The 13,223-nt window shown below is 35.6% G+C and overlaps 1 protein-coding gene across 6 annotated transcripts in view; it reads left to right on the plus strand.

Annotated features, from left to right (window-relative positions):
- The window catches only part of FAM227B (family with sequence similarity 227 member B), a 349,113-nt gene that overhangs the window by 207,937 nt on the left and 127,953 nt on the right, over nucleotides 1–13,223 (plus strand). For 4 of the 6 annotated variants that reach the window (XM_074393630.1, XM_074393631.1, XM_074393633.1 and 1 more), the window contains exon 12: nucleotides 9,509–9,606. In XM_074393630.1, coding sequence (XP_074249731.1) covers nucleotides 9,509–9,606 — 98 coding nt within the window. Of the gene's footprint in view, nucleotides 1–9,508; nucleotides 9,607–12,991; nucleotides 13,153–13,223 lie in introns of those variants that run through there. The other 2 variants (XM_074393634.1, XR_012516264.1) reach the window with 2 other exon arrangements.

Here is a 13,223-nt window from a genome sequence, read left to right on the forward strand (position 1 = left end):
TAACAGAGGACTTTTAGAATCTATTTAAACACATGGAAATTAAAAAATATGTTTCAGTGGATCAGTGAAGAAATTAAGAAGAAAATTTAAAACTATTTTGCAGCAAATGATAATGGAAACACAACATTCTAAAATATATAGGTTACAGCAAAAGCAGTATTAAAAGGGAAAATTGTAGCTTATAGGTGCCTACGTCAAAAATGAAGAAATGTATCTCAAAAAATAGGAAAGCAAGAGCAAATGAAACCCAAAATTTGTAGAAGAAAAGAAATAATAAAGTCAGAGCAGAAATAAATGCATTTGAATTGAAAACAATAAAAAGACCAATAAAACAAAAAGTTATTTTTAAAAAAATGCAATTGACAAACATTTGGCTACACTAAGAAAAAAAGAGGAAGACCAAAATAAATAAAATCAGAGGTGAAAAAGTAGACATTACAATTGATATCACAGAAATTCAAAATATCATTAGTGGTGTATTACTCCGTTTTCATGCTGCTGATAAATACATACCTGAGACTGGGTATTTTATAAAGAGAAAAATGTTTAATGGACTCACAGTTCCACATGGTTGGGGAGGCCTCACAATCATGGCAGGAGGTGAAAGGTACATCTTACATCGTGACAGGGGAGAGACTATGAGAGCCAAATGAAAGGAGAAACCCCTTACAAAACTATCAGATCTCATGAGACTTATTCACTGCCATAAGAACAGTATGGGGGAACCCCCCACTATGATTCAATTATATCCCACTGAGTCTCCCCCACAACATGTGGGAATTATGAAAGCTACAACCTGAAGGTGAGATTTGGGTGGAGACACAGCCACCCATATCATTATACACCATATCCTCCCAAATACCATGTCATCACACTTCAGAATCAATCATGACTTCCCAATAGTCCCCCAAAGTCTTAACTCATTTCAGCATTAACTCAAAAGTCCACAAAGTCTCATTTGAGACAAGACAAGTCCCTTCTGACTATGAGCCTGTAAAATTAAAAGTAAGTTAGTTCTTTCTAGATACAATGGGGGTACATGCATTGGAAAAATACACCCATTCCAAATGGGAGAAATTGGCCAGAACAGAGGGGCTAAAGGGCCCATGCACATTGGAAATCCAACAGAGCAGTCAAATCTTAAAACTCCAAAATGATCTCCTTTGACTACAGGTCTCACATCCAGATGACAGTGATGCAAGAAGTCAGTTCCCATGTTCTTGGTCAGCTCCACCCCCATTGCTTACAGAGTACAGCCTCCCTCCTGGCTGCTTTCACAGGCTGACATTGAGTGTCTGCAGCTCTTCCAGGCACACAATGCAAGCTGTTGGTAGATCTACCATTCTGGGGTCTTGAGGACAGTGGCCCTCTTCTCACAGCTCTACTAGGCAGTGTGCAGTGGAGAACCTGTGTGGGGGCTTCCACCCCACATTTCCCTTCCAAACTGCCCTAGCAGAGGTTTCTTAAGAGGGCTCAACCCCTGAAGCAAACTTCTTCCTGGACATCCAGACATTTTCATACATCCTCAGAAATCCAGGCAGAGGGTCACAGACCTCAACTCTTGACTTCTGTGTACCTGAAGACAACATCACATAGAAGCAGCCAAGGCTTGGGGCTTGCACCCTCTGAAGCAATGGCCTGAGCTGTACATTGGCCCTTTTTATCCATGACTAGAGTGGCTGGGACACAGGGCACCAACTCCCTAGGATACACACAGTAGGAAAACACTGGGCCCAGCCCATAAAACCAATTTTTTTCATGGGCCTCTGGGCTTCTGATAGCAGGAGCTGCCACAGAGGTGTCTAAGGTGCTCTGTAAACATTTTTCCCATTGTCTTGGTGATTAACATTTGACTCCTTATTACTTATGCAAATTTCTGCAGCTGACTTGAATTTCTCCTCAGAAAATGGGTTTTTCTTTTCTTTTTTTTTAAATTTTACTTAATTTCTGGGGTACATGTGCAGATCTTGCAGGATTGCTGCGTAGGTACACACATGCCATGGTGGATTGCTGCCTCCATCCCCCCATCACCTGAATTAAGTATTTCTCCTAATGCTATCCCTCCCCAACCTCCCCACCCACTGCTCTTGCTCCCCTAGCCCCACAACCCCCAACAGACCCCAATGTGTGATGTTCCCCTCCCTGTGTCCATGTGTTCTCATTGCTCAGCACCAACTCATGAGTGAGAACATATGGTGTTTGGTTTTCTGTTCTTGTGTCAGATTGCTGAGAATGATGGTTTCCAGATTCATCCATGTCCCTACAAAGGACATGAATTCATCCATTTTTATGACTGCATAGTATTCCATGGTATATATGTGCCACATTTTCTTTTTCTTTTATTATTGCATTTTAGGTTTTGGGGTACATGTGAAGAACATGTAAGATTGTTGCATAGGTACACACAAGGCAGTGTGATTTGCTGCCTTCCTCCACTTCACCTATATCTGGCATTTCTCCCCATGGTATCTCTTCCCAACTCCCCACCCCCTGCTGTCCCTCCCCTATTTCCCCCCAACAAACCCCGGTGTGTAGTGCTCCCCTCCCTGTGTCTATGTGTTCTCATTGTTGAACACCCACCTATGAGTGAAAACATGCGGTGTTTGATTTTCTGATCTTGTGTCAGTTTGCTGAGAATGATGGTTTCCAGGTTCATCCATGTCCCTACACAGGACATGAACTCATCATTTTTGATGGCTGCATAATATTCCATGGTGTATATGTGCCACATTTTCCCTGTCCAGTCTATCATCAATGGGCATTTGGGTTGGTTCCAGGTCTTTGCTATTGTAAACTGAGCTGCAGTGAACATTCATGTGCATGTGTCCTTATAGTAGAATGATTTATAATCCTTTGGATATATACCCAGTAATGGGATTGCTGGGTCAAATGGAATTTCTATTTCTAGGTCCTTGAGGAATCACCACTCTGTCTTCCACAATGGTTGAACTAATTTACACTCCCACCAACAGTGTAAAAGTGTTCCTAATTATCCACATCCTCTCCAGCATCTGTTGTCTCCAGATTTTTTACTGATTGCCATTCTAACTGGCGTGAGATGGTATGTCAATGTCGTTTTGATTTGCATTTCTCTAATGACCAGTGATGATGAGCATTTTCTCATATGTTTGTTGGCCTCATGTAGGTCTTCTTCTGTAAAGTGTCTGTTCATATCCTTTGCCCACTTTTGAAGGGCTTGTTTGTTTTTTTCTTGTAAATCTGTTTTAGCTCTTTGTAAATTCTAGATATCAGCCCTTTGTCAGATGGATAAACTGCAAAAATTTTTTCCCACTCTAATGACTGTTTCTTTTGCCATGCAGAAGCTGTGGAGTTTGATTAGGTCCCATTTGTCTATTTTGGCTTTTGTTGCCAATGCTTTAGGTGTTTTGGTCGTGAAATCCTTGCCTACACCTATGTCCTGAATGGTTTTGCCTAGATTTTCTTCTAGGGTTTTTATGGTGTTAGGTCTTATGTTTAAGTCTTTAATCCATCTGGAGCTAATTTTAGTGTAAGTTGTCAGGAAGGAGTCCGGTTTCTGCTTTCTGCACATGGCTAGCCAGTTTTCCCAGCATGATTTATTAAACAGGGAATCCTTTCCTCATTGCTTGTTTTTGTCAGGTTTGTCAAAGACTAGATGGTTGTAGATATGTTGTGTTGCCTCTGAGGCTTCTGTTCTGTTTCATTGGTCTATATCTCTGTTTTGATACTAGTACCATGATGTTTTGATTACTATAGCCTTGTATTATAGTTTGAAGTCTGGTAATGTGATGCCTCCCGCTTTGTTCTTTTTGCTTAGAATTGACTTGGCTATGCGGGCTCTCTTTTGGTTCCATATGAAGTTTAAGGTGTTTTTATCCAGTTCTGTGAAGAAGGTCGTTGGTAGCTTGATGGGGATAGTGTTGAATCTATAAATTACTTTGGGCAGTATGGCCATTTTCACAATATTGATTCTTCCTAACTGTGAGCATGGAATGTTTCTCCATCTGTTTGTGTCCTCTCTTATTTCGTTGAGCAGTGGCTTGTAGTTCTCCTTGAAGAGGTCCTTTACGTTTCTTGTTAGTTGTATTCCTAGGTATTTTATTCTCTTTGTAGCAATTGTGAATGGCAGTTCATTCTTGATTTGGCTCTCTTTAAGTCTGTTATTGGTGTATAGGAATGCTTGTGATTTTTGCACATTGATTTTGTATCCTGAGACTTTGCTGAAGTTGCTTATCAGTTTCAGGAGATTTAGGGCTGAGACGATGGGATCTTCTAGATATACAATCATGTTGTCTGCAAATAGAGATAATTTGACTTCCTCCTTTCCTATTTGAATACCCTTTATTTCTTTTTCTTGCCTGATTGCTCTGGCTAGAACTTCCAGTACCATATTGAATAGGAGTGGTGAGAGAAGGCATCCTTGTCTAGTGCCAGATTTCAAAAGGAATGCGTCCAGTTTTTGCCCCTTCAGGATGATATTGGCTGTGGGTTTGTCATAAATAGCTTTTGTTATCTTGAGATACGTTCCATAGATATCTAGTTTATTAAGAGTTTTTAGCATAAATGGCTGTTGAATTTTGTCAAAGACGTTCTCTACATCTACTGAGATAATCATGTGGTTTTTGTCTTTGCTTCTGTTTATGTGATGGATTATGTTTATAGATTTGCATATGTTGAACCTGCCACCATTGACCTTCTTCACAGAACTGGAAAAAAAACCCTTTAACTGCATATGGAACAAAAAAAGAGCCCATATAGCTAAGACAATTCTAAGCAAAAAGAACAAAGCTGGAGGGTTTTTCTTTTCTATCACATTGTCAAAAATTTTCTATCACTACAAATTTTTCTAATTTTTATATGCTGCTTCCCTTTTAACACTGAATGCTTTAGCAACACTCAAGTCACCTCTTGAATGCTTTGCTGCTTAGAAATTTCTTCTGCCAGATACGCTAAATCATCTCCCTCTAGTTCCCAGTTCCACAAATATCTAGGACGAAGACAAAATGCCATGTTTGCTAAAACATTGCAAGAGTCACCTTTACTTCAGTTCACAGTAAGTTTCCGATCTCCATTCAAGACTGTCTCAGCCTGAATTTCATTGTCCATATCATTATCAGCATTTTGGTCAAAGTCATTCAAGTCTCTGGAAAGTTCCAAACTTTTCCACATTTTCCTTTTTTTTTTTTTTTTTGAGCTCTCCAAAATGTTCCAAACTCTGCCTGTTACCCAGTTCCAAAGTCTCTGCCACAGTTTTAGGTATCTTTACAGCAGCACCCCACACTACCAATACTAAATTACTGTATTAATCCATTTTCACAGTATGATAAAGACACAACCAAGACTGGGTAATTTATAAAGAAAAAAGAGGCTTGATGGACTCACAGTTCCATGTGGCTGGGGAGGCAGAAGGTGAAAGACACACCTTACATGATGGTTGTCAAGAGAGAATGAAAGTCAAGTGAAGGGGAAACCCCTTATAAAGCCACCAGATCTTGTGAGACTTATTCATTACCACGAGAGTAGTATGGGGGAAACCACCCCCATGATCTCATTTTCTCCCACTGGGTTCCTCCCACAACATGTGGGAATTATTGGAGTTACAATTCAAGATGAGATTTGGGTGGGGATACAGCCAACCCATATCAAGTGGCTACTATGAAAAAAAAAAAAGCCAGTAAATTGAAAAATCTAGAAGAAATGGACAAATTCCTAGACAATTAAAACCTACGCAGATTGAATCAGAAATACATCCAAAACCTGAATAGGCCAATAACAAGTAACAAGATCAAAGTAATAATAGAAAGCTTTTCAAGAAAATAAAAAACCTGGGCCACAGTGGCTTCACTGCTGAATTCTACTGGGAACTAATGCCAGTTCTACTTAAACTGTTCCAAAACATAGAGGAAGAAGGAAAACTTTCAAACTCATTCTGTTTGGCCAGCATTACCCCAATACCAAACTCAGATATCTAAGACACGTGAAAAAAAGAAAACTACAGGCCAATATCTCCAATGAATATTAATACAAAACTGCTCAACAACTAGCTAAGCAAATTTATTCCTACATTAAAAAGGTCATTCATTACAATCAAGTGGGATTTATCCCAGAGATGTAAAGATGGTTCAACATATGCAAATCAATCAATATCATACATCATTTCAACAGAATGAAGGACAAAAATCATATGACCTTTTCAATTGATGCCAAAAAAGCATTTGATAAAGTTTAACATCATAAGGAAAAAAAAAACTCAAAAATGGGTATAGAAGGAATATACTTCAACATAATAAAAGCCATATATGACAGAAGTTTTATACTAAATGGGGAAAAATCTGAAAGCCTTTCCTTTAAGATCTGGAACATGACAGGGATGGCTACTTTCACCACTGTTACTCAGTGTAGTATTAGAAGTCCTAGCTAGAACGATCAGACAACAGAAAGAAATAAAAGGCATTCACATTGGAAAAGAAGTCAAATTATCTTTGTTTGCAGATGATGTGACCTTATCTGGAAAAACCTAAAGTCTTACCAAAAAAAAAAAAATTAGAACTGACAAGCAAATTTAGTAAAGTTGCAGAATACAAAATCAAGATACAAAAATTAATAGCATTTCTATATGCCAACAGTGAACAATCTGAAAAAGAAATAAAACATGTAATACTGTTTGCAATAGCCACAAATAAAGTTAAATACCTAGGAATTAAAATAAGCAAAGTGAAAGATATCTACAATGAACAATATAAAACATTGATGAAAGAAATTGAAGAGGACACCAAAAAAAAAAAAAAGGAAAGATAGTCCATGTTCCTGGATTGCAATAATCGATAAAGTTAAAATGTCTAATCTATAGATTCACTGCAATCTCTAGTATAATGCCAGTGGCATTCCATGCAGAAATGCAAAAACGTGTATACAAAGTTATAGTAACCAAACAGCATGGTACTGACATAAAAACAGACATATAGGCCAGTGGCACAGAATAGAGAACCCAGAAACAAATTCACACACCTGCAGTGAACTCATTTTCAACAAAGGTGCCAAGAACTTATAATGGGGAAAAGACAGTCTCTTCAATAAATGGTACTGGAAAAGCTGTATGTTCATATGCAGAAGAATGAAACTTGATCCCTATCTCTCATTATATACAAAAATCAAATGACAATGAATTTAGTACTTAAATCTAAGACCTCAAACTATGAAACTACTACAAGAAAATATTGTAGAAAACCTGCAGGACATAGGTCAGGCAAAAATTTCTTGAGCAATACCCTACAAACACAGGCAACGAAAGCATAATGGATAAAAGAGATCACATTAAGAAAAATTAAAAGGTTTCTGCACAGCAAAGGACGCAATTAACAAAGGGAAAAGACATAGAGAATATTTTCAAAATTATCTATCCTGACAGGGTATTAATAACCAAAATATATGAGAAGCTCAAACAACTCTATAGGGAAAAAGTCTAATAACCTGATCAAAAATTTGGCAAAGATTTGAATAGGAATTTTTCAGAAGAAGACATATGAATGGCAAACCAAAAAGTGCTTGTGTCTCTTAACATTTTAACTTAAAACAAGTTAAATATTGCATCATTTGTCAGTCTTTTAATGCAGGCATGAGGCCTTTTCTTGAATTATCTTGTATTTCAATACTAGATTAAAAGTCTCTTTCTGAGAGTAGTTCTGATTTTAATTACATATATTCTAAAGCATATCTACTAGAATATATACATATATTCTAAAGTATATCTACTAGCAATACTTTTTCTGTTTCTATAGTTTAGTCAATTATTATATTAATATTTGTGGCCTACACTTGACCTTTCTTTGAGTTTCCCAAGATAATGAATTATTTGCATTTCAGAAAGACTATTAGAATAAAAACTGCAAAAGTGGATAGCGATAACCATACTTACTTACATGTCTCCCTTTTAAAGGAGATAACGTCTCAAAAATAAATAGGGGATAATTATAGAAATTTTCTCAGTGCAGGTGGAGGAAGACTGGAACATTTTTTTCACTAGTGAAATTTCTGGAGATTTAGTAAGAACAGTTAACACATATTTTATTATAGTTTTATCAGATAGAGTCATTTTTTTGATTTTTCAGGTAATCTTCCCAAGCTTTCAGAGATGCTGAAAACAGAAGAGGCACTAAAACTAATTAGGGGGAATATTAATATTTTTCCTAAAACTAATCAATGGATTTGAGGAGAAAAAGCTAATAAATACAGGCATTTTGATGTTATTATTTATCATATCTAGATGAGTTTTTTAACAGTTTTTATTTGACTCTTTTTTTTCTTAAATTTCTTTGCTTCACTATTATGCCATTGCCATTACTCTTTGTTTAGATATTTTGCCTCTTATTAATGTATACTACTGTCTGTTAGCAAGCAGTAGTTCCACAATTAAGCTCAGGGGATCTGAAAAGTGAGCTTTTTATTGTGGGTACAGTGAACATGAAGTAGAGGTTTCTTTATTTTTTTAATTATACTGGTTCATAGAAGACTAGAAACTAAGTAATATATATTAAGTATTATATATATTTAAGAATTTTCAAAATTGGGCACGTTTTGCAGAAATATGGTTTATTACTTTTCTTGTCCATTCTAATTCTAAATGTAATATTCTTTCTACTTAAAATGTTTAAATGTAGGTTCCTTGCTAACCAATTCTTTAATCCCTGGTGGACATAAATGCTTACCTGCCTATAGTATTTCAGGCTAATGCCTAGTATTTCCTAATGTGTAATGTTAAAAATCAACCCAAATAACTTTCTTTGACACTTAAGAGGTTTATCGTCAACATTATAATCTCTAGATCTGACTGGTCTACCTGGTAACTGATAATCAGTGCCAGAGTCTAGAACATACCTCTCAGATCACCTTTTTTCTCTGATGTTAAGATAAACTTAATACCTGCCTGTGCTTTTAGGCTGATTGACATGCCTGATTAAATCACATGGTTCTCTTTTCCTTTAAAAAATGAGAAGATTCCCTCTGTGCCCTCATGCATATTCATGCTGTTGAAAGGAAAGATCATCAAGTTTCTTCTTATATGGGTGTATTGTCAAAATATGGAAAAACGGGACTCTGACAGGCAGTGGCCCAAGTTGCTTATTGCATTTAATTAGAGGGGCATTGCTCTGGACTTTGAAGCAAAAGGCCTAGATTTGTGTCCTCTCTTACTACTTAATAAATGGTAGCTTAAAAAAGTCATAGAACTTGCACTTTAGTCTTCTCAACTGTAAATTATAGAAAATGTTTCTTAGCTCACAGAATGCTTTGCTAGGATGGCATAACGTAAATATGAATTTTATAAACTCTAGTAAAAATATGAAATGTAATATTTATTTCTTCTTTGGGACAAGTTATAATAATGTCTTAACACTCTGCATCCACTCTTTATCCATGTTTGCCCTTCTGCGTGTTTAGGGTACATTGTTAAAAGGTGAAAAAGGTATCATGCTTTTTTTGTGAAGGAAAAAAAATACCAGAATTTTAAAAATTATTTTATTTTCTGTTTTAGCTATCGACTTCAATATTATAAAGATTTTAAACAACCCAAGAGCATATACATTGCCTACATCCAAAGAAGAATCAGGATTATTGAGACTAGCAACAAAGGTTTGGAGTATAATAACTATTACAAAAAAATTTTACTTGTTTAATTTGCAATATAATTGCTAGACTGTGCTGTACATAGACAATCCTGGTTATTACATTCTTAACATATATTTTAGAAAAGAATTTAATGGTCAAAAGAGATTCATTTGAGGGGTTAATCCTAATATTAAAAAGGTTTGTTTTCTTCTGAAAATATCCCCATCTCTAATGAAAAATATCATAATATTAGTTTTTTCTTACAACATGTCTTGTCACTGCTTCTCCTTGGGTTGACATACAAAGATTCCATCTGGTGTTTGCACATGAACATGATCTCAATAAGCAGCAAAGTTTCAAGGGAAGCTTCAAAGGAGTGTCAGCAATAGTTGACCTGTCCTTACTTCTTAAGCCACGATCCTGGAATAATAGTTGCTGTGTATATTATAATAATGCACATGTAGTTACTGTTACTCTTGAGTCTTGAATGCTTAGCCTTTCGACATTCTTGAAGGTGCTTTGCAAGTAGAGATTTCATGGACTCATCACCACGTGTTGCCTTAGCCAAAATTTGATGAGATTATTGACCTGAAATTCTGAATTTGATATCTTAATTTGTTAGACAATTCAGTTTTAAGTCTGTTACAGTCTTTATTGCTAATATTTTTTCTAAATTATCTTATCTGATAATATAATTTATTTAAAATTTAAAATTATGCCTATGTAAAAACTGCTTTCTGAAAGTCAATGTTTATGTTTTCCCAGTATTTAATAATCCAGGTTTAATAAAATATCTTCCTACTTACTTCCTACTTCCTTACCTTCACAGTAAGGCCAAGGATGGTTGCAGCACTTCAGATATTAACTGGTGATATATAGAAGTCTATTTTGAATCAATGAGAACGTCACATCATTTCCTTTGGGGCAATATTGCCAGATTTAGATATCAGAGATAAATAATAGAAATTGTATATCTGATCTTCAGCAAACCCTAAAAATGGTCTCTTGTACTTTGTTTAGTAGTTAACATATGGGTTTGTAACAGACTAAACAACCTTTTTCAGAGCATGCTGGTAACAGATAGAAATTGGAGATACATCTTTAGAAGTACAGCACATTGCTGCATTTTTTTGTCCTGTCCCATTGTATTAGTCAGCTTGGACTGCAATAACAAAATACGATGGACTGGGTAGCTTAAATAACAGAAATTCATTTCTCACAGTTCTGGAGGATGGGAAGTCCAAGATCAAAAAGCCAGCCAATTTCTGGTGAAGGCTCTCTTCCTGTCTTGCAGATGGCCTCTTTCTTGTTGTGTCCCCATATGGCAGAGAGGGTGAGCTCTGGTCTCTTCTTCTTATAAGGACTCCAGTCACATCATTGGCAACCTCATCTAAACCTAATTACAAAGAGTTCTGAATCATATTGCTGTAGCAACAGCTAAACTATTTATGAATATTTCTTCTGGAAGGAAAAGACTCAGAAGCCATAATAACTGTTTTCAAATATGTAGCGACCTACTATAGGAAAGCAGAATTAAGGTTTTTCTGTGTGGCTCCAAAAAAAGTATAACTTTTGCCAATAAATAAGTGAAAGCTACAGGGATATAGATTTCAGCTCAACATAAGGAATTTTCCAGGTAAAAAGTTGTCCAAATGCTGAATGGGTGCCTGTGGTTTTCTAGTCCCTGAAAGTGACATTGAGTATGAGCACTGGCAGAGCACATATTCAGGCCTCAGAAGTCAAAGTTTAGCTTTCTTGTCATTGCAGCAATTATCCTTCAATAAATTAACAGAGAAATTAGACACCAAAATCACCCCTTCAAATTTCTAGTTTATCCTTACAGTCATTCCAAAGCTTATGAAGTTGCTTGATTCTTCCAATTTAGGGCTAGGTTGACTTGACAATAAAAGTCTTGTTTATAGAATCCTAAAGTGCTCTGACAAATTTCTGCCATTATCTTTTATGGAAATATTAGGGCTTCTGTTCTTTGGTTTGGCTATTTGGAGTGTCTCTAGCAAGAGATTTTGGGCAACTTGGGGCATTCTGCTTTAAAAAACAAAACACTATATGTACATTTAATACCTATTTGGCTCTTACCTGACTGAACTACTCTTAAAAACCATGAATTCTTATAGAGGAAAAAAGAGCTACAAACTGTGATTTTCTGAATTTAATAACTGATAACTGTGGAAAATGACAGAAATGTCTATTTTTAGAACTTTAGTAAGACAGACTGTTTATCTTACAGTACCCAAGAAAGAAACAGGAAGAGTTACAAAACATCTATCTAGACAGGAAAATTTTTTAAAAATTCTCAACTGAGCTTAGGCTAGTTTTGCATTTATTTTGAAGATTGGGCCATATATAATCCGATGTGAATTATCATGGCAGCTTAAAATGAAGGAGTGATTTACGTCATAGAAAACATGTCTGATATTGACCTTAACTTTTTACTAGCAAAGAATTGCTATTGATTGTGATAGTCCCATTATTTGAAATGATTCTGTAGCTGCTAGGAATTCTGAAACATATTATTTGCAAAAACCTATAGGACAAAAAAGTGACCTTAAGCAAAAGACATTCAGGAAAACTTTATGTATCAATAAAAGCAAATAAAAATAAAATTTTATTTCCTCATAGAAAGTGGAATCAATACTAAATCTCTCATAATGACATTACCAAGATTGAGGAAAACTTAAAATATTAGTAATTGCTTTACTGACATTTCTCTCATATTAGTAATTGCTTTACTGACATTTCTCTCATAAGAAGAGAATAATACAATCTTGGAGAAATTGTATTTATGGTTGTTGTATTCTTGACATAGGATTCTTGGTCAACACGTTTTTTTTTCCATCAGCACCTTGATGCTATCCTACTGCCTTCTTGTCTGTTTTGTTATGATAAGAAGTAAGCTATTAATCTTATTAACGTTCCCCTGTATATGAATTGCTTTTCTCTTGCTGCTTTTGAGATTTTTCTCCTTGTCTTTATTTTGATTACTTTGTCTAGGATGTGCTAGGTGTGAATTTATTCTGCTTAGAGATTAGTGAACTTCTTGGATGTGTTTTTCATAAATTTTGGAAATTTAGCCCATCATTTCTTCAGATATTTTTCCTATGCCTTTTCCTTTGTTCATTTTCTTCATTTTTTTTCTGTTCTTAAGACTGAATAATGTCTGTTGCCTATATGCAAGCCTGATGATAAATCAAAATGCTAGAAGAGTCTTACTGTACATACTTGTAGACTCATACTTTGATAAATTCCTCTAATTAAGATGATGCTATCTGGAATTTCCTTTATTTTAATATGCCAAATGGTAGCTTTATGCTTAATATGAAGTTATGTTTTACTTATCGTTTTTAGAAACACAGAAGTTATTGTCTTGATTCTTTTCTTCCTCTTACAGTCCCACTATAGTAGTACTGGTCCAGAGTTTAATCGTGTTCTCTTCAATTTTGGAGGTCAGAGTCCATTGATTTTATATTATCTTAAGATGCATGAGCTGGCTGGTATTTCTAAAGCCCCTAAGCAAAGCAAGATTAAACTCACTGAGATATTCCAGGAACCATATCCTTTTTAAAGCTTTGCTTTAATATGATTTGTTTCCAAAATAATATTCAGAACATTTTACTGAATGT

The sequence above is a fragment of the Saimiri boliviensis genome, chromosome 2, assembly GCF_048565385.1.
Source record: "Saimiri boliviensis isolate mSaiBol1 chromosome 2, mSaiBol1.pri, whole genome shotgun sequence".
Classification (NCBI taxonomy): domain Eukaryota; kingdom Metazoa; phylum Chordata; class Mammalia; order Primates; family Cebidae; genus Saimiri; species Saimiri boliviensis.